Source organism: Coccinella septempunctata, chromosome 5 (assembly GCF_907165205.1).
Source record: "Coccinella septempunctata chromosome 5, icCocSept1.1, whole genome shotgun sequence".
NCBI lineage: Eukaryota > Metazoa > Arthropoda > Insecta > Coleoptera > Coccinellidae > Coccinella > Coccinella septempunctata.
This window is the reverse complement of record NC_058193.1, coordinates 24,410,444-24,430,181: the sequence shown is the minus strand read 5'-3', so window position 1 is coordinate 24,430,181 and position 19,738 is coordinate 24,410,444. Positions and strand designations below refer to the sequence as shown.

General features: G+C 32.8%; 5 protein-coding genes across 5 annotated transcripts; 3 read left to right on the top strand and 2 right to left on the bottom strand.

Annotated features, from left to right (window-relative positions):
* The first annotated feature begins 2,098 nt into the window (after positions 1 to 2,098).
* On the top strand, positions 2,099 to 5,027 carry LOC123312741 (dnaJ homolog dnj-5). The gene is made up of 4 exons (XM_044897205.1): positions 2,099 to 3,536; positions 3,597 to 3,723; positions 3,856 to 4,280; positions 4,385 to 5,027. Exons 1-4 carry the CDS (start codon positions 2,183 to 2,185, stop codon positions 4,915 to 4,917), a joined length of 2,439 nt encoding a protein of 812 aa, XP_044753140.1. The 5' UTR covers positions 2,099 to 2,182; the 3' UTR covers positions 4,918 to 5,027.
* On the bottom strand, positions 4,918 to 5,785 carry LOC123312744 (DNA polymerase epsilon subunit 4). The gene is made up of 2 exons (XM_044897210.1): positions 5,365 to 5,785; positions 4,918 to 5,314 (listed from the first exon to the last, which is right to left on the bottom strand). Exons 1-2 carry the CDS (start codon positions 5,677 to 5,679, stop codon positions 5,168 to 5,170), a joined length of 462 nt encoding a protein of 153 aa, XP_044753145.1. The 5' UTR covers positions 5,680 to 5,785; the 3' UTR covers positions 4,918 to 5,167.
* Positions 5,786 to 6,031: 246 nt separating this feature from the next.
* Positions 6,032 to 8,369, top strand: LOC123313356 (pre-mRNA-processing factor 19). Its single transcript, XM_044898215.1, has 8 exons — positions 6,032 to 6,114; positions 6,301 to 6,450; positions 6,506 to 6,774; positions 6,835 to 7,029; positions 7,117 to 7,318; positions 7,429 to 7,749; positions 7,800 to 8,004; positions 8,128 to 8,369. The coding sequence occupies exons 1-8, from the start codon at positions 6,096 to 6,098 to the stop codon at positions 8,270 to 8,272; spliced, it is 1,506 nt and encodes a 501-aa protein (XP_044754150.1). The 5' UTR covers positions 6,032 to 6,095; the 3' UTR covers positions 8,273 to 8,369.
* LOC123313355 (RNA polymerase II-associated protein 1) lies at positions 8,283 to 15,255 on the bottom strand. The gene is made up of 15 exons (XM_044898214.1): positions 14,879 to 15,255; positions 14,435 to 14,625; positions 13,836 to 14,380; positions 13,490 to 13,621; positions 12,861 to 13,232; positions 12,639 to 12,805; positions 12,446 to 12,548; positions 12,152 to 12,292; positions 11,870 to 12,092; positions 11,592 to 11,734; positions 10,780 to 10,957; positions 10,334 to 10,726; positions 9,912 to 10,278; positions 9,673 to 9,860; positions 8,283 to 8,550 (listed from the first exon to the last, which is right to left on the bottom strand). Exons 1-15 carry the CDS (start codon positions 15,045 to 15,047, stop codon positions 8,380 to 8,382), a joined length of 3,483 nt encoding a protein of 1,160 aa, XP_044754149.1. The 5' UTR covers positions 15,048 to 15,255; the 3' UTR covers positions 8,283 to 8,379.
* A 333-nt stretch (positions 15,256 to 15,588) lies between these two features.
* Positions 15,589 to 19,725, top strand: LOC123313400 (serine/threonine-protein phosphatase 2A 65 kDa regulatory subunit A alpha isoform). The gene is made up of 9 exons (XM_044898273.1): positions 15,589 to 15,694; positions 15,764 to 15,918; positions 16,731 to 17,108; positions 17,472 to 17,666; positions 18,007 to 18,112; positions 18,173 to 18,688; positions 18,752 to 18,957; positions 19,062 to 19,344; positions 19,408 to 19,725. Exons 2-9 carry the CDS (start codon positions 15,835 to 15,837, stop codon positions 19,416 to 19,418), a joined length of 1,779 nt encoding a protein of 592 aa, XP_044754208.1. The 5' UTR covers positions 15,589 to 15,694; positions 15,764 to 15,834; the 3' UTR covers positions 19,419 to 19,725.
* Positions 19,726 to 19,738: the final 13 nt, after the last annotated feature.

Sequence of the window (19,738 nt, the reverse complement as noted above, 5' to 3'; positions counted from 1 at the left end):
AAAAAATGATAAACAAATACCTCTTAACATGTTATTTTTAACTACCTCCATTATTTCATTGAGATTCTCTCATTTTCGAATCAGTAAAAATTTGTTGATATGCATGTGTAACCTGATATATAATTTTGATTTAATTTACTGTTTCGAGTTATATCTACACCATTTTCATTTGTAATTCAGAAAAGATCAGATGCAATTCAGATTAGTCAAGTTAATTTCAGAAACTGATGTATTGACTCCTTTCAAGAAATATATATGATTCAGGTTAAAGAAAAGCATCATAAAAAAATGCATCATTCATTTCTTCCAATTTTTGAAATCATTCATTTTATTGTACCTACTTATAATATGGATAAACATAGAGAATGGACTGAGCATTCGCTATATTCATCTGTACAGTAAATGTGGCATAAAAATGTGAAAGAGTATGGTTCACGCTCACGTCCATATCAACAGAAAAGAGACAAGTATTGGTCTTTCATAGCCTCTCTCTTTCTATAAAGTAGATACTTTTATGCGGGTATTACTCAGTCCATTCTGTATGTCTATGATAATATGCAATAATTCTGATTGTAAAGGATGAATTGAAAGAATATGCGAAATGAAAGATTTTCGAACAACAAAATAAAAAAAAATAAGAACAAAAATAGATTATGAACAATATAGAAAAGGCTTATTTAAGAAACATATGTATTAGAGTACCTACTTTAGTGTACAAGTTCTGTTTTATTTTTCAGAGTACTTAGCAGCAGATTCGGTAGAGTGAGGAATGCAACACCTGAAAACTTTCATGTTTTGTCAGAAGTTTCAATAAAACTCTATCTGATCAAAATGAATATGCTGTTTTTATGACAGACTGGAGACAACTCCGCCACTGGAGGATGCTGTAAAGTCACCCTCATCTTCATTACCTACGAGCGGTTTCTTTTGAATTAATGCTCGGTTTGAAACAAATGTTCTGTATTCTAGTAGGACATAACCAATTAAATGTGTTGTAAAAAATCGTTACAGTCAAGTAACCCTCTTAAATTATAGTAACATAATAAATATCCTGAAAGAACTCGATTTAATTCCTCTTCAACTGGTAATGAGATGCATTTGGTTTGCCATTTTCTATAACAAATCTGTGCAATTTTGCCCAACAAAATAAACGCCATAAGGCAACGATTCTCCCAGATTTCGCTTTCAATCGATCAACCTCCAGGGTTGAAAACTTTTGTTCAAAATATAAGAAAATAGAAAATCAGATTACCGAATCCTTTCGAATCAAGGGAAAGAAGATACAGACAGACACAAGCTACTTATGATAATTATTTTTCAATCTTCAGTATCAATAATACGGAGGGCCTCATAAACATATCAGTGGAATTCAGATTTGAAAATCTATGGTATTTAGTTGAAAAACATTTTAGTTAAGTGCAGAATTATTCAAAGCCAAAAGCAGATATCCACAGTGCCCCCCTCAGAAAAAAGAGAAAGAAAAAAAGGTTAAGAAGAGGGCGAATAGGAAGAAAAAGGGGGGAGAAAGAAGGAAGAAAAGAAGATAAAAGAGGAAAAACAGCGTTAAAAAATAGCTATTCTGCAGCTTTTTCGTTGTTTTTAGCCATTTCTAGAATTCCGGACATCTTTTCCACCCAACATCTTTACCTCGGGGAAGGTCACTTCAGACCTCCCTTGGGGTGCCCCCCCCCCCCCCCCCCCCTCACAAAAAATGTTTATTTCCGCCTATGCACTTCAGAAGAGACATACATATTTACATACACAATACACAGAACATAAACATCAACATACATATTATTAGAAACAGTGAAGTCTAAAACAACTCTTTTAGAAAAGACATACAGAGCCATCTAGTCAGGATTATGAGTACTTGAGAAAGTTATTGTAATGGGATATTTCTTTTTATGTTGCCTTCCTGAAGTAATGTCCTACCTTTTCAGAAGATGGCAGCATGTGTATCTAATTTATTTTCAAAATTACTCTTTTCAAATGAATGTGTTCATCCTCATAGACAAACTATTCATCTTTCTTTATTAATCATTCCAATTTTCTTTCTTTTCTAATTTGTATCGAAAATTACGTAAGTTATCATTCTTGAAATAACGTAATGTCACGATTGACACAAATGTTATAAACGTCAAAACTGTCATCTCGTCAAATAGAAAAATTAATTGATAATTTTATGTTTATGAGTTTATGTGCCAATAAAACAAAGCTGATAAATCATATGGTTCCGAATACTGCAACAATGGGTGAAAATGATCGGAAAAATTCTAATTCGAACAGTGCGATGGACCAAATAATTGGGAATGTGACTGCAGAAATGCAAAATTTAGATGGTCAATATATTCCTCTAGCTTATTCAACACCACCTGCTTCAAATATTCCACAAGAGAATATCAATTGGAATCATCAAAATTCATACGAACTCCATTATAACAGGGCTTGCAATGAACCGCATATGTATAACTCGAATCAGCAGTTTAATCAACAGTCCTATAATTTTATTCAGCAACCTTCTGCCTCTCAGCATCTTTATGTTCCTACTAATCATGTATTCAATAAACAGAAAAATATGAATTATGAAATGTATCAAAATTTTCAAGGCAACGCTAACGATGTCGATATGTTCGATAATAACTTTCATTTACTGAGAAATCAGAATTTCCAAAGGGCTCCACATCCAAACGAGCAAGTTTTGCAATCTCATCATATATCCAATCACACCCAACTCATTGAAAATTTAGTTGGAAACTGGGTTACTCCAAATACTAGTGGTACTTATTCGCCATTTGGGAATACTGACCTCTACAAAAGTAATGGAAATATGTTTGACACATTAGATAATAGCGTTAATAAATCTGCAGCTGAAGATAATCAGTTCAGTATTGGTGAACAATCTATGGATGAAAAATTTCAATTCAACCGTGACACTAGAAAACCACGTATAATTGCAGAAGTCAAACCAATGCGTCCTACTTACTCTGATGTACTGGCCAAGTCAGTCCCTCAATCCACTGCTAAGCCTTCCAAAAATGAAATTAAAGATAACAAATTAAAGAAAGAATCTAGTAAGAAAAATAAATCTGAGAAGGTTGTGAAGCCAAATACTCCTCTTAATAGATCGAGTACTAATAACGATCTTAATATTAAAGAAGTTTCTTTGGAAAAAAATCAAACATTGAAAAATGATAAGAGTAAGATCTCAAAAACAGGACAGCTGGATAGAAAATGGGCATCCCTAGATAACATTTCTGAACCTCAAAACAAAAGTAACAAGTCTAAGAAAAAAGAGGAAGATGGTACCAATCAGTCTAAAAATATACTAAAAAAAGTTAAAAATGCTAATAATGTTCCTGAAAATGAAATTAATGGTATAAAGAATGAAACCTACTGGATAAGTAAGAATGGTATGAAAAAAGGAAATAAAATAAATAACAGAGTCAGTAAGAACACAGATACTCCCAATGGAAATGAAAGGCCACCCGGTAAACGGAATCAGAGAGTGAAAAAAAAAGACAATAATGTAGTGTTAGGTAGATTATTATACATATGTAGCTGAGAAAGAATTCTTATTTTAATTTACTTCTTTATAGGGTTCATCAAACAGAAACTGAAAATTTATCTAAAAAGCTGGTGGAAAATTATTTCAGTTTTTGTATTATGGCTTTACCAAGTGATCTCAGATATATGCAGCCTAAGTTTGCATATTAGCCATGATGTGTAAGGAATTTTAATAGAAAAAAATTTGTCTTTGGTTTCATAATAATTCGTTCAGAATGTTCAATTTTTAATGACTTTCAATTTATAATAACATTGATTTCATTATACACTTCTTATTCTGACATTTTATAGTGCGATCTCTTCTTGGAGTTGGTTGTGTATACAATGGGGGACCTTTTCTACAACAGCCATGGCACTTTTAAAACAATTGAGTCTGCTGAATTGGATTTTGGAAAAATTCAAAAGAACAAAGACAACTGAAAAGCCTAGTGCTTCATCATTCACTCAAATGGGTCTTAAACACAACTTACCAATGCCAACAACTGGTGAAGAAGCAATGAAAAGGCTTCTTGCTTGTAAAGGAAAAGACCCCTACAGTATTTTAGGCGTATCTCCGACATGTTCAGATGATGACATAAAAAGATATTATAAAAAGCAGGCAGTTCTTGTTCATCCAGACAAAAATCAACAACCTGGAGCAGAAGAAGCTTTTAAAATTTTAGTTCATGCTTTCGATATGATAGGGGTACCTGAAAGAAGAGCATCTTATGATCGAGGTAGGCTCATATTGGAAATTTCATTCTTAGCAAAAAAAATTATAGGTTGAAAATTCATTAATATTGTATCCTTATAACAAATTTTCATTTTAATTTTTGTTCAGGTGTTGCTGAATCAGCCCAAGTAGAACAAGCATGGAGCGAGTTGACAGAACTTCTGGCTCAGCTACAGAAGAAGGTAGCAGCTGCTGCCAATACTATAAGATGCAGTGCATGTGGACAAAGGCACAAAAGGATAAAGGTGGACCGACCAATATATGCTGCTAGAAACTGTAGTACCTGCAAAATTCATCATGCTGCAAGGGAAGGTGATATTTGGGCAGAATCACAATGTTTTGGATTCCTCTGGCATTATTTTGCTTGCATGGAAGGAGGAGTATATGACATAACTGACTGGGCTAGTTGTCAAAAAGACAGTCTTAAGCACATAAAGTCAGATTCTCATCATGTACAGTACAGAATTGCTTTAGGTAAACAGAACAACCAAAATAGGAGAACCAGTGCTTCGCCAAGATCTGACCAACCTGGTTTACATGACCTACTTCACACTTTATATGGTCAAGATATCCCCTACCAAGGGGATATGCCATATCAAGCAGATTCAAGTACCAAGAAGAAGAACAAAAAAGCAAAGTGATTCAAGGAAAGATATGTAATTATTTTAATGTAACCTTAAGTGAAATGTATTGTTTTTGCTGATCATTGAATTTGAACAAGCTTGTACAATTAAATCATGCTTTCAATCAATTTTGTTGATCTGTGTATTTTTGAGATTTTGAGGAAAACTTCTAAAACGTTATAACTATTCTAACAGGATTAAAACAACAACTTAAAAATATTAATGAAATTATATACATAACAAATTACAATCTATTTATAAAATGAAGTTACTCCCAATCCAGAGCTCCATCAAGAAAACACAAATTAGAGGCACATTCAATTGCTGCTTCGACATCCCTTTTTGACACAGTTTTTTTCTTATTATTTAGAGTATATCTAACAGATTCTTTTGCAAGATATTGTATGAACAGCTCCTGAAAAAAATCCAGTAAAAATGATTTTCTTTGGTATTGAGAAAACTTACTGTTGCTTTAGATACCAATATCAGAGCTTCTCGACTAATTAGAGAACAATCGGTATCGAATTTCATCATTTGTTTAATACGCGCTAGAGGTAATCTACTATTTTGTTTAGATTTATTTTCAATATCTTCAGATAGACTCTCTGAGACTATGTCGGTCTCCACACTTTCGGTTGTTTCTGTTTCTTTAGAAAGTGTTTCTACTAGTTTATTATTAGAAGAACTGGTATGTTCCGATATTATTTCGTCATTTTCTTCTCCTAGTTTGTCGGATGTATTATCCAATAGCTCCATATCAATATCATCATTTTCACTCATAATTATACTGAAAACTATGAAATTATACTAAAAACCATGAAAAGTAAAAGAGTAATCTGATGGAAACTGAAAGGCGCGAAATTTTCGAAAATACGGCATAACCTATTTATATAAGTTTGATCTAACAATATATTGATCTACGGCTGTCAAACATGAAAAAAAAATTGCGGAATCAAACATTAGATCTTTGAATAATATGCTTCAATGTACAAGATAATTTTTAATCATTAATGTTTGTCTATTATCATTAATGCTTTTCAACAGTTAGATTAATGGAAGAAGTAAATTTCTTGAACGTTTGGCTGAAATCAGCCATTGGGCTCTATGATAACAAATTGTATTCTGTGAACATATCCATAGATTTATATTAAAAATTATATTTATTTATTAGTCTATGCTTCAATCTAAGGAAAAAAATGGCGTTTTGTTGTGCTAGTGAGTTTTATTATTAATTAATATCATTAATATGATATTATTACGATAGTCTAATGAAACATCTTTCCTTTTTTAGTTCCTCTTCAATAGGAGAGTTGCCCTTTTCTTTTATGCTTAATAATATACTTTTTCCGAATCCTAACCGGCTATCATAACCTAGATAAACATATAAAATTCTGCTTCTAGTTTCCAACGAGGTTCCTGACCACCCTGTGGTATCGCCGTCCTCGGGTGCAGTGTTCGAGAAGCGTATTATTGAGAAATATATTCAAGAAAATGGTGTGGATCCTATAAGTGGTAAAGAAATCACTGTGGACGAATTGATTGAAATCAAAAGTATACCTATAACCTTCTTATATTGATCCCAAATTCTAATTGGAATTAATTTCAGCACCGTCAATTGTTAAGCCAAAACCCCCAAGTGCCACTAGTATACCTGCTACGCTCAAATTATTACAAGATGAATGGGATGCTGTTATGCTTTACAGTTTCACACAGCGACAGCAATTACAAACAGCTAGACAAGAACTCAGTCACGCCTTATATCAACATGATTCAGCTTGCAGGGTTGTTTCCAGATTGAATAAGGAAGTTACTGCTGCACGTGAAGCATTGGCTACATTGAAACCTCAAGCTGGCATAACTACAGTACCCCAACCGGTAATATAAATATATTGTTGGAAATTTCTTATATGCTAATTATCCTGATGATGTTTTCAGGCCCTTGCTGCTGAAGCAGCCGGTGTTGCTAATCAACCAACAGAGCAAGCTGGAATGAGCGAAGATATTATCAAGAAACTACAAGATAAGGCTACAGTCTTAACCCAAGAAAGAAAGAAGAGAGGCAGAACAGTCCCCGAGGAACTGTCAACCCAAGAGCAAATAAGATCTTTCAGAACATTAGCATCACATCCAGTAAGAAAATTATAATAATTATAATTAGAAATTTTCAATTTGATAAACACATATTTATTTATTCATAAATATTAATTTGTATTTTAGGGATTACATTCTGCTAGTGTTCCTGGTATTTTGGCTCTTGATATTCATAGTCAGGATACAAGTAAAATTTTAACTGGTGGAAATGATAGGAACGCAACAGTATTCAATAAAGATACTGAGCAAGTAATTGCAATTCTTAAAGGACATACTAAGAAAGTCACAAATGTTATTTATCATCCTGATGAAGACTTAGTCATAACAGGTGAGAATATTATAAGATCCTAAGGAATTTATGAAATGTCTTCATTACAGATTAATTGAATGTTTCAAAATGTTTCGTAGATCCAATATGATCATGTTAAAATATTTTAGCTTCTCCTGATGCAACAATACGTATATGGAATGTCCCCACAAGCCAAACTACTCTATTGCTCAAAGTTCACGATGGCCCTGTTACTGGTCTTTCTCTCCATCCCGCTGGAGATTATATTATATCTACTTCCGAAGATCAAACATGGGCATTCTCAGATATAAGGTCAGGTCGTCTACTCACCAGGGTTCAAGATGAAAATAATATAGCTTTGACTACTGCCCAGCTACATCCCGATGGTCTCATCTTTGGAACAGGAGGAATAGATTCAATTGTTAAAATTTGGGATTTGAAAGGACAGAATAATGTTGCCCAATTCACAGGTATGAAAGAAGGTGTTTTTGAGGGAGTTTGTTTAATTGATTTTTTTTAGGACATTTGGGAGCTATAACCACGATGGCTTTCTCAGAAAACGGTTACTATTTGGCTACAGCTGCTGATGATGCTAGCATCAAATTATGGGATTTGAGAAAACTGAAGAACTTCAAGAGTATTCAGTTAGAAGAAGGATACCAAATCAAAGATTTATGTTTTGACCAGAGCGGTACATACTTAGCTGCTGCAGGCACAGATGTGAGGTGAGTAAAATGACTGGAATTCAATAAAACTTGAATGAAAATATTGGCTTGAAATTCACATTCGATTTATTTTAATTCTAATATTAGATTATTATTTACTTCATGTTTCAATTTTTTTTGCAGGATCTTCTTAAGCAAGCAATGGCAAGAGCTCAAAGTGTTCAATGATCATACAGCTGCTGCGACAGGTGTGAGATTCGGCAAACATGCCAGATTCCTGGCATCAACTTCTATGGACAGGACATTGAAATTGTATGGATTAGAATAAAAGACTTACAGTTTCTAAACTTTTAAAATGACTTGACATTCAATCATGAATTGGATTTATTCCTTATTTAAAAAAAATATAATAATTAGTTAAATAATTTTAATTTTTTATCGCTTGTTTGAAATTTTTTTGACATATTCACAATAATGGTGATTAGCTATAAAGTGGAGTATTGATGTGGGCTTGACACTCTTCATCATTAGTGCGTTATTATAACTATTAAGAAGAGACTGGTCCTCTTCGAGTGGATAAAGATAGTTCTCCAAGGGTGTCATTAGCTGAAACAGATTATATGAACGTTTTTCATCAGCAAACACAAAATTTTGAGTTGAAATAGTTGTATAACCATTCCCCTTACTTGTGCTGGAAACTCTATTTCGTTCAGTGTTTTATATTTATTGAATCATTTATGTGCATGTATCAAATAAATTCATTAATAAGAACACTGCGATTTATTCGGCTTCTTTTAGTTATCAAACTGTCGAGCTCAAAATTCTGTTTCAAATGTGATCGCAACAGTCTTTTCCAAACACAGTAAAGAATTGAATGAATATTCTCAAAATTCTGCTGCACTTTAACCATAGGTGTAACAAATAAAATATTTCCTCTTAAGAGGAGTATATACCATGGGACTTTAGGATATTACAATAGTTTCCACTTTCGTAGAAAAGATGGTAGCACTTTACAAACGTCTTTCCAATTTCACCAGGATACGAATTGTAGCCAACGGCGAGACTTTTCGAGAAATTTCTTTATGTGGGATTTCATAGAAGAGATAATTGCACCCCGGAAAGTTAATAACATGAATGAATATTTGTTCTTCAATGAAAAATTTTTTTTGCAGTTGCGTTTGCAGACGAATAAAAAATTTTCTGACTTTCCGAGGTGACGAACTGATTGAATTGAATAATGAAAACCCCATATAAATTAGTGGTTTCTGACGTAAGATATTAATTTTCTCTTTTTGAACTGACTTCTATAACGGTGTAAAAGACACCTACAATGGGTAAGGTAGCCAATAACAGATTTTTTCCTCAATCAATCTTAAGAAATCTCTTCTGAAGAAATATGTTGGTAATTAAATAATTCAGACAAATACCACTGGTTGATGCAGAAACCATACCAGGGAATTTTGTTAATCTGGTAATATTCCACCAATCCCTCAAAAACTTGAGTTTCTGTCAGGTACCTCCTCACAGTGTACATTTCAGAGATAAATAATGCTCAAATCAAGCCTATGGTTATGATCTACGCCTCAGGATGTGAGTAAGTTTCGAAAGAACGTTAAGACAGCTCAGATAAGCGTAACATTCCACTGGGATTCACGATTTGAAATAACCATTGGCGCGTCGTTTTCGCATCTTTTAAGGTTTTTTTTAAGATTCTAACAGATGTATTACCTTTTCTCTAGAAATATCCATAATTTGCGCAACTCCCATGTATTCAGACCATAAAGTCTTTCTCCACTGAACATTTTGCTTCTGAGATAAAGGCACCAATACGAAATTCGCAAATAATGTATCGCCATAACTGACTCCTTGATATTGTTCCAACATCTGGTTATAAAAATCTTGGAAATTTTTCAAACCTGAAAAATAACATTTTATGATTTCATATTGGAAAAAATTAAGTTACTGACCTTTGATTGGTTTATTGAAATCTAATCCATCTCCAAATTTAGAAAGAATATTCTTGAGGCAAAGTTCCAATAATTTATGGATTTCCTGGTTTAAAAATAATTCGTCACTGCCCAAGAATACGCAAGCTAATCTACAAAATCTATCAGTCGGATTGACTGCTCTTACTAAATTGGAAAAATATGTTTCATAAATTAATATCCATCGTAAGCAATTCTTTACAATGAATATTTGTTGTTCCTGAGAAAGACTATTTTTCTTCTCTTGTTGATTCGAATATAGAATTATTATGGGCGAATACACCCAATCAACAGGAATTATGTTTCCTATTCCAATATCAAGGCAGAAACTGTGAGATATTGAATTTTTCTGAAATAAAAAGAAGAATAGAGAAATTCACAGTATTAATATGGAAGGAACAAACCTTTTCAAGTCCTAGTATTTTGAAATAAACTTGATTAATCAAATCCAAATTGTTCAGAGAAATTTCTAAATTTTCATTTTGTTCATTCAAACTCAGATTCTGCAGTAGGACCTCGCTTGGATAAAATTTTGGGCAAAAAATTATTTTCTCCATTATATATTTTACATCTTCTCTTTGGTCCTCATTGAAAATACACAAAGATTTAACCGCGAGTGCATAAAAGATAGATGTGTCAATTTCTTTGTATACATCCAATGATATTTTCAAGAGGTTGAGGATAAGTTGACTTTCAATTCTCGTGAACCAATGACTGGTAAGAAACAACGATTTCCTTTCTGCCAGGGCTTCAATATAACTTTTCACATCATTATCTTCCAAAAATAATAATTTCAACTGAAAATATGATTGATTTCAGAGAAATATCGATCATGCAGATTTCAACTCACCAGAATAGAATTGCATTTTGACACAAATTGGGACAGTGATCGAATAAATGGAAGGCAACTCGACGTTTGCATTATAGGTATCACATGATCAGGTGTATACCATGCAGAAGTTTGCAATGTTTTTAAGTTCGCACTGAATGGGTGTGGTTCGTAGTTATTCAATAACATAGATGAATTTCTAGAAAATTCATTAAATTATAGAGGGTCACTCTTTCTTAACCTAAACCAAACTTATAAGAGGGAGAACTACGAATGATATGTCTATAAAAATTTCAAAAATTCTTAAGATTCTGTCACATCCTGTTGTAACGGTAGTAGCTATCAACTTCGTTCCCTCAAATGACATGCTCAGCAAACTATAACATTTTTTGGATTCCCTATCGATTTGATGTAATTGAGATCAGGATCTCACTGATATTCCGCTTTCTAGAGATAATTGAGCTTTTAGATAAAACAATCCCTATTCAGGATGCCTCTTAATATTAAAACGATGAAATTTTCATGAACTATTATTGAAGCTATGTTGGATGTTTTCACCCTAATTTTGATGAAAAAATTTTACAGGGTATTCACAAAAATTCTACGATCAATCCCAAAATATTTGAAGAAACGTTGTTGATAGCTACTTCTGTTACAACCAGAAGTAACAGAAACATGGATTGTATTTTCAATTTTCTTGCCATCCTGGATAACACACTGAAAATGAATTTCATCAAATATCTCCCGTAACTCTATGTATAATTTTGGGCGAGATTAAGAAAAAATGGCACTGTATATGTATACTAACGGAATACTTATATGGTAAAACTTACTGCAAATTCTGTGCACTCCTCGAAAATCCAGATGATTTTAATATATCTGCAATAGTTTCTTCAATGAACCTGGTTAGCTTTGAATAGCCATAAACTTTTGAGCTCAAGAGAATGAGGGATGAAATAATCTGCGATTTCCCACACTAAAAAATTTTCAAACAATTAATTTATGAATCTGTTCAAAATGAAAAAGGAGGTAGGAGAAAAGTATAACATCAAAATATTGAAACTTAAGACTACAACAAATATACATTATTAAAATCCCAGAAATGACTTGCCTTGAATTCGCTACTTCTTTGAAACTGTGTACTCCATTTCTTCAAAGCGATCATATAAAGATCCTCGAATTTATTTACAAGCGATGGTTTTAGGGAAATAAATTTCCCGAGAAGTGTCAATACTGCAGAGCAATGGCCTTCTCTGATGTATGTTGTGCTCTCACTAATATTTGTATGTTTTATATGGTAATCTAAGTGTTTCAAAAGTATAGATTCCAAAACTCTGGAATAAATAATATCGGTATTTCCAATTCAAATCATTGATCATAAAATCTCACTTACGAAGCATACTCTAATGTTAATCCATAATTCAGAAATATTCGCCAAAGATAAAAACATTCTGTTTGTAGTTTGATTCCAGAAGCATTTTTACCAAATGATTCATCTTGAAGATAACCGGATATAGTTTCTACAATATCATATCTGAAAAGTTGAGAAATACAAGAATTTGAATGAAGTTGTATGAAGATCAACGAAAAATACCTATAGAGTAAGTAGGAAGTTTATAGTCAAAGGAAATTTTTCAAAAAATTGTTCGATTATATTCATATTGATTTCAATTGAAAAATAACTTACCCATGGACAAATTTGTGAGCAAATGTTTCATTTCTTGAAGATAATACACGAACCAGTTTCAATGCCTGTAAAATTGGGGAACCATAGGGTGATTCTGCATGACCTAAAGGCCACAAAAGGGTATATTGCAATAAAAATGTTGGCAGACCCAGAACAAATAAATTATGATTTTGCTTTGGTGGTTATGACTTACCGTTGACATAACGAACTGGAATAAAATTCTTCAGTATTGATGAAATCAGATCTTCACACATAAACATTTTAGAAACAACAAAATCAGAATCTTTACTTAATCTTATCAAAATTTCCAGACAATAAATTATTGTTTCCAGTGGTGGTCTCACTGTATTTATAATATATCTAGAAATGAATTTTTGTTTGTTATTTTGAGTAATTAGAAAATTAAATTTCTAACCTGATTCTTGCATAAATTCCTGTTCTCTCCAAAAATCTGATCAAATTTTTTTCAGCTAATTGTTGGTCATTTTCCATATCATCATCTTTTTCCTCATGATCTACCGGTAAAATAGGCATCATATCCTCAAATCCAAAGCCTAAGAGGCAATCTAAACAAATTTCATCCGAGCAGTTAAAAATCAGACATCGCATTGCCTTTATACTGGCATTTACTACTCCAGGGCTGTTGTCATCCATACAAAATCGTATCAAAAAGAATAATTGTTCAATTGGTATTTCTAGAATATCTTGATAAACTCCATTAGAATATAAGAGGAGAATATTCGCAATAGAATTGAGAGCAATAATTTTTTGTTGAGTTACTGTTGACCTAAAAAAATATTTTAAACGATTGATTATATTATTCTACCTAGACGTTTATGGAAATTGGAAACTAACATTCAATATATTGTATAAAATAATATAGCAGCAATATCTCCATGCTCAGGGCTTCTGTCTGTGGTTATGAGTGTTAGGATCATAAAGTTTGACAGATCAGTGAATAATGGCTCATAAATCACAAGTGATTAATGAATGTTGAGATACAAATACATACTAATAATTGGCTCAAGAACTCTACTTACTCACCTGGATAATGTGAAGAGCTCCTTCAAGGTGTAACCAGGTCTTTCGGGTTCTTCACCATGATGATATAAAATTCTGTTTTTTTCATTCACTTCAGGTTCAGTGAATGGTAATAACCATCCTTCAAAATCAAACCTGAAAAAATTCATTTTTGGTTTCTCCTAAACACCAGTGAAATCTCATGGCATGTATTTTTTTTATTAGCTCCTTCAATACCATGTTACAGGAACATCAATTACAACTTAATGGTCCATTAAAATTTTTGAAAATGATTTCCTAATGATGCAATTCGTAATTTAAGTTTTAAGAGTACTGCATCTTGATTGGAAACTCCCTAATGTTTACATACCTGGCTTCAAATACTTTGTCCTTATCAATTTTAGGCATTTTCACCTCTTCCATCCAAGCTAACTTATGAGTTTCTAAGACATCAAAATTCAACCATTTTTCTGAACCAGGTATCTCTAAGATTTCCGAAGTTGTCTTAATATTTTCTAAATTTATACTCTGGCCTACATTGTTTTGTTGGGAAATTGTCAAATTGGAACTTTTAGGCTGGTTTTCCTTCCTTTTACTCTTCAAATATGCTAATATGGCAGGATCCATTACGCTCAACAATCTTTCCCTTTCTTCAAGAATTTCTGTTTCAGGAGTTGATTTCAGTATATTCAAATTCTGTTCGTGAATTTCTTTTTTTTCAGTTTCACTCAGAATTTTACTTTTATGAACGAAAGGTGTATAATTCAAATTGTTCTTTTCATCAATTACAATCACAGTTTTCTGACTACAAGTACTACTTGGAGAAGTGTTGTTACCCAATGCATTTTCTGATGCTGCAGATGTTTTCATTTCTTGTGAAAATATACTTTCACAGTTTTTGTATTGTATTTTCATCTGAAATTATTTTAGATCACAATATATAACTATGAAAAGGAGATTCAAACTTACATCCCTTCTTTTTGCTTTAGGGAATCCATAAATGCTACAACTTAGAGGAGCACTTCTACGATTTTTATTGTCATAACGTCTCTCAACTATTGGCCCAACGAAAGCATTTTTAGGAATATCTTCAAAAGCATTTACAATATGATTATCAGGATCATCAAAAACAGCACTCTCACTAGTGGATGCAGTAGACTCTAGAGATAATAATTTAACAATTAGTAAAATTGTAGAAAACCTCTGGATTGCATGAATAGTCTTACAAATAATGACAAACCAAATAGGTCACATTATGTTTTAATGGCTAAGAAATCAAATTGATAAATTTTTGCACTTCATAATTTGGTAAGGTAAAAGGCAAGACTTTATATATCAACTAGCTCTGCGTCATCTCAAAATGAGAATACTTAAATAATCAGAAATACGTCAAATTTAAGGAGGTCAAATTACTTTCGGTTAGATGATTATCATTGAGTCGAATAATTTTTGCGGCTGGCTCAATAGATTTTTCTTTTAATTCCTTCATAAACTTTTCCTGCTCCCTCAAAATTTTACGATCTTCTTCTGTTTCTTCATCCATTGCAGACGAAGAATTCTTTGTAATTAACAATCTGTCCATAATTCAATGTTTCCTTCTAATAATTTTTTTCTAGAAGACTATGTTTCTGTTTTTTTAGGAGGATAAAACACAGATAACTCAGAGAAAGACAAACACAGTGTGTGGCTTTTTGTAGGCAAATATTCTCGTTATTTATTTATTCTGTTATATTTATTTATTGTTGTTTTATTCAAATATTTCGAATCTATTTTAGGTTAGACCACAGAACACAAATGAGACAGACAATGACAGACCACAATAACACCCATAGAATACAAGAAAAAGACTAGTCTATTTACTAGTCGAATATTCGGAAAATTTTCAAAATCATTTCATAATTTTTTGTTTTTGTCAAAACTTCTACTTTACCTTTATTCTCATCTTCATTTTCTTTAGTGCATTCAACTTTTATAATACGCTTTGAACTCGGTTCAGCATGAAAAACCTACTTATGTCCTTCAATTGAAATAAAATTCATTATAGCGAAGGAAAAACATGACCAAATAAAAAATTATTTTTTGAATCAATTTGAACATAGCGGAACATGCGCAAAAATAAATCAAACTCGATGAGTCAAGCGTCAAAAACGTGCAATGCCATCTAAATGCAAATGCGTCAATTTAATAGCTCCTCTGTGCATTTGACAAACTGTGAAAATTAATAAATTTGTAAGTTTCAGTTTGTTTAATCGTCATATCAAATTTGCAGTCGAATATCTCAAACTTTCTTTTCAATAGGCGACTGGCTGTGTTCATCAAAATCATTAAAAACGACGGTATCGGCGAATCTAACTGGACTTGGGAGCACAATGGCAGCCAGCGACTCAGCGGGCGACGATTCTTTGTACCCCATCGCAGTTTTAATTGACGAATTAAAAAATGAAGATGTTCAGGTAAACACTTCTTTTCCGAGACTACCTACTTAGCTTTACAAAGAATAAGGAATATAGTTTTTCACGCCTATCGATTACGATCAGCCTTATATTTTTACGCAAAATAACAAGACTCGTTCGAAATTGAAATAAAAAGCTCCGATATATATAAATATTTATGGCCGATAATCCTAATAACATTTGGCTGTATCCTATTTTGCATTTCCTCGTGAGAAAATTACTTCTCATATCTTTATAAGAATTTTAGTTTGAATGTGTAACAATTTTCTTGGTGTCAATTTTCCCTCCCAAATATAACCTTACAAGGAAGATTGAATATTTTCCATCATTCAAAATTATTCACTCAGTAACAGACATCGCCAATAATTTATTATGTTTTTGTTTGTGCTATATTATACCAATAAAGAATATTTTTATTTGCTGCATACTGTTCCCTTTTTATGGAATATATTTGCTTTACTTTGACTCACTTGAAGATGCTTTTACATTTAGTATAAAAATTCAAACAAGAATATATTGCAAGTGCTAAATAAAGCTTATTATTATTATTTAAATTTGTTCAAAACATCAAATCACATTTATTGATTCTGAAGTTTATGAAAGTCCCCTTTTATATAAAGTATCAATATAACTCGATTCTTGCATAAAATTGTGCAGTGCAGTGCTTGTACTCCAACTAAGTAATCTCAAACATCTTGAACTTTATCTTAAATATACCAATCAGCAGACAAGAAAATTCTTTTTTTTATTCAAATAATATAGAAATGAAGGGGAAAATTAATAATTCATGTAAACTCATTATTCTTCCTCAGCTCCGTCTTAATTCAATCAAAAAGCTGTCCACAATTGCATTGGCTCTTGGAGTCGAAAGAACTAGAAAGGAGCTCATACCCTTTCTCACAGAAACAATTTATGATGAGGATGAGGTCCTTTTGGCACTTGCTGAGCAGCTAGGACAGTTCATCACTCTGGTAGGAGGCCCTGAATATGCCTACTGTCTTTTACCTCCTCTGGAAAGTCTAGCTACGGTAGAGGAAACAGTTGTGAGAGACAAAGCTGTAGAATCACTCAGGGCTGTTGCCCAACAGCATAGTCCTGCGGATTTGGAGAATCATTTTGTTCCTTTGGTTTTGAGATTGGCCACTGGAGATTGGTTCACCTCTAGAACTTCCGCTTGTGGACTATTTTCAGTAAGTTTTATTTGGATAATTTTCATGGAAATTTTATGACTTATTTCATGAACTTTAATAATAATAAATCCTGAATTACGGATTTAATTAATGCAATGATATTTACTATGTTGTAATACATTATGTATTCTTATTGAAGCAGCTGAATTATTGATTGTATTCAGGATCATTACCTATTTTCTTTATATTAGACACGTAAATTGATTTTTTTTTATTATCTAAATTGTTCAAACTTCGTGTAACAGGCCTTGGAAGAGGAAAAAAACATTCCAAAACGTTGGCAATGTTATAATTGTCTTATTTGGAAATAAATTGATCTAATTCAAACTTTGAAGAATTTATTGCATATGTTTTGTTCTCTAGGTTTGTTATCCACGTGTATCGGCTACAATGAAATCAGAGCTGAGAAAAAGATTCACAGATCTATGTCAAGATGATACTCCCATGGTGAGGCGAGCAGTAGCTACCAAGTTAGGGGAATTAGCCCAGGTGGTTGATTTGGAGCATCTCAAATCTGACTTGATACCACTGTTTGTTCATCTAGCGCAGGACGAACAGGTATGTAAGGATGATAGAATTCAGTTTTGTTATCTTTGTTTTTCTTGTTTGATGAGGTTGAAGGAAAATCTGCACCAATTAGAAAAAGTATTTGGTATTAAATTCATGGTCTTTTTTTATAATCAATCGTAGATTTTTGGTGCGGAAAGCTATTTTTTATGATTAAAATGGTATTGACAAAGGTTTGTGAATATCTTTATTGTGGAACCTGAATTTCTATTTCAATTTATTTTATTTTTGTTGCTTAAATATTTTAAGCAAATTGTAGTATTGATAAAAAATGAACAAATTATTAATTTTCTATTAAAACTGTGAAACCCAACAGTCAACCATTTTTCAGGATTCTGTAAGATTATTAGCCGTAGAAGCTTGTGTTAACATTGCAACACTTTTGCCACAGGAAGATGTAGATCAACTTGTAATGCCTACTTTGCGACAATGTACAGGTAAAAAGCTCTAAACCTCTTGTAAGGAGTGACAGGTTGACGTAATTCTGTGTTGAATAGGTGACCAATCATGGAGAGTGCGTTACATGGTGGCTGATAAATTCACAGAATTACAAAAAGCAGTTGGACCCGAAATAACGAGAACTGATCTAGTTCCTGCCTTCCAGAGCCTTTTAAAAGATTCTGAAGCTGAAGTCAGGGCTGCAGCCGCGAACAAAGTTAAAGATTTCTGCCAGAATTTAGATAAAAGTCATCAGGAAAGTATCATCATGAACAACATCCTGCCCTGTGTCAAAGAATTAGTCACCGATGTCAATCAACATGTCAAGTCCGCTCTTGCTTCGGTAATCATGGGATTGAGTCCAATTCTGGGCAGGCACAATACAATTGAACATCTGTTACCACTTTTCCTGACACAACTCAAAGATGAATGTTCTGAAGTAAGGTTAAATATTATTTCCAATTTAGACTGTGTAAATGAAGTTATTGGCATTCAACAACTTTCACAATCCCTTTTACCTGCCATAGTGGAATTGGCAGAAGACTCAAAATGGAGAGTTAGATCTGCAATCATTGGTAAAAAACTGTGATAGTTCAAAAATGGGCGTTTTAATCTAAACTGGAAATTGTTCCTTTCAGAGTACATGCCTCTTTTAGCCGGACAATTGGGAAGAGAATTCTTCGATGAAAAATTAAACACCCTTTGTATGACATGGTTGATGGATCATGTATTTGCCATAAGGGAGGCGGCAACCCTGAATCTTAGAAAATTGGTCGATCAGTTCGGTGCCGAATGGGCCGAGAATACGATTATTCCTAAAGTCCTAGCGATGTCCCGTGATCAAGTAAGAAGGCACTTTATTATGTTTCTTGGGTTTATAGATTTGTTAGATTCGCCAAAATAATCCAAAATTCATCATCATCATCATTCATCATCAATTTTTTTCAGAACTACCTTTATCGAATGACCTGTCTTTTCTGTATCAATGTCCTGGCGGAAGCATGTGGCAGTGATATTACCACCAGATTGCTTCTTCCTACAGTTCTTTTAATGGCAAATGACAAAGTAGCAAATGTAAGGTTCAATGTGGCGAAAACCCTACAAAAAATCGCTCCACAGCTAGACCAGGCCGTCATCCAACCACAAGTTAAACCAATCTTAGACAAACTGAATGTAGATTCCGATATTGACGTTAAATATTCAGCTTCTGAAGCCATTGCGGGCATCACTGGTGAGTTAAATAATAATTTGTAATGGCAAAGTTCGTTTTTCAACTTTCGTTTTGTTTTTACAGCTTTAGGGTGAATACTAACAGGAATGTGAAATTATGATAAAACGAGCTGACAGAAAGATACAAAATGAAACATTATTATACATAATAAAATATTAATTACAGTAGATCATAATGTCTGTCTGTTGTGCTTTAATATTATTTAAGAAAACTGTAACATAGAGAACCTTTGACAAGTATAATGTTAAATTCATACGATACCGATTCACCAATTTTATGTTATCTGAAAACTTCATGAGGTTCAAAACTACATTCATTTTATCCTAAACGATTCTTTATTTTGTATTATAGCAGGTTATTCTTAATAAAATTTTCTTCTTATTTGTGTTTGTGA

Bases quoted from the DNA above. Each gene is read 5' to 3' on its own strand.
- LOC123312741 (XM_044897205.1), top strand. From the start codon at position 2,183: ATGTTTATGAGTTTATGTGCCAATAAAACAAAGCTGATAAATCATATG. The intron at 3,537-3,596 runs GTAGATTATTAT...ACTTCTTTATAG, and splicing joins AGACAATAATGTAGTGTTAG to GGTTCATCAAACAGAAACTG. The intron at 4,281-4,384 runs GTAGGCTCATAT...ATTTTTGTTCAG, and splicing joins AAGAGCATCTTATGATCGAG to GTGTTGCTGAATCAGCCCAA.
- LOC123312744 (XM_044897210.1), bottom strand. From the start codon at position 5,679: ATGAGTGAAAATGATGATATTGATATGGAGCTATTGGATAATACATCC. The intron at 5,315-5,364 runs GTAAGTTTTCTC...GATTTTTTTCAG, and splicing joins TATTGGTATCTAAAGCAACA to GAGCTGTTCATACAATATCT.
- LOC123313356 (XM_044898215.1), top strand. The intron at 6,451-6,505 runs GTATACCTATAA...AATTAATTTCAG, and splicing joins CGAATTGATTGAAATCAAAA to CACCGTCAATTGTTAAGCCA. The intron at 6,775-6,834 runs GTAATATAAATA...TGATGTTTTCAG, and splicing joins TAACTACAGTACCCCAACCG to GCCCTTGCTGCTGAAGCAGC.
- LOC123313355 (XM_044898214.1), bottom strand. From the start codon at position 15,047: ATGGACAGATTGTTAATTACAAAGAATTCTTCGTCTGCAATGGATGAA. The intron at 14,626-14,878 runs GTAATTTGACCT...TATTATCTCTAG, and splicing joins TGATAATCATCTAACCGAAA to AGTCTACTGCATCCACTAGT. The intron at 10,727-10,779 runs GTGAGTTGAAAT...TCATATTTTCAG, and splicing joins CAAAATGCAATTCTATTCTG to TTGAAATTATTATTTTTGGA.
- LOC123313400 (XM_044898273.1), top strand. From the start codon at position 15,835: ATGGCAGCCAGCGACTCAGCGGGCGACGATTCTTTGTACCCCATCGCA. The intron at 17,109-17,471 runs GTAAGTTTTATT...TTTGTTCTCTAG, and splicing joins CCGCTTGTGGACTATTTTCA to GTTTGTTATCCACGTGTATC. The intron at 18,689-18,751 runs GTAAAAAACTGT...TGTTCCTTTCAG, and splicing joins AGTTAGATCTGCAATCATTG to AGTACATGCCTCTTTTAGCC.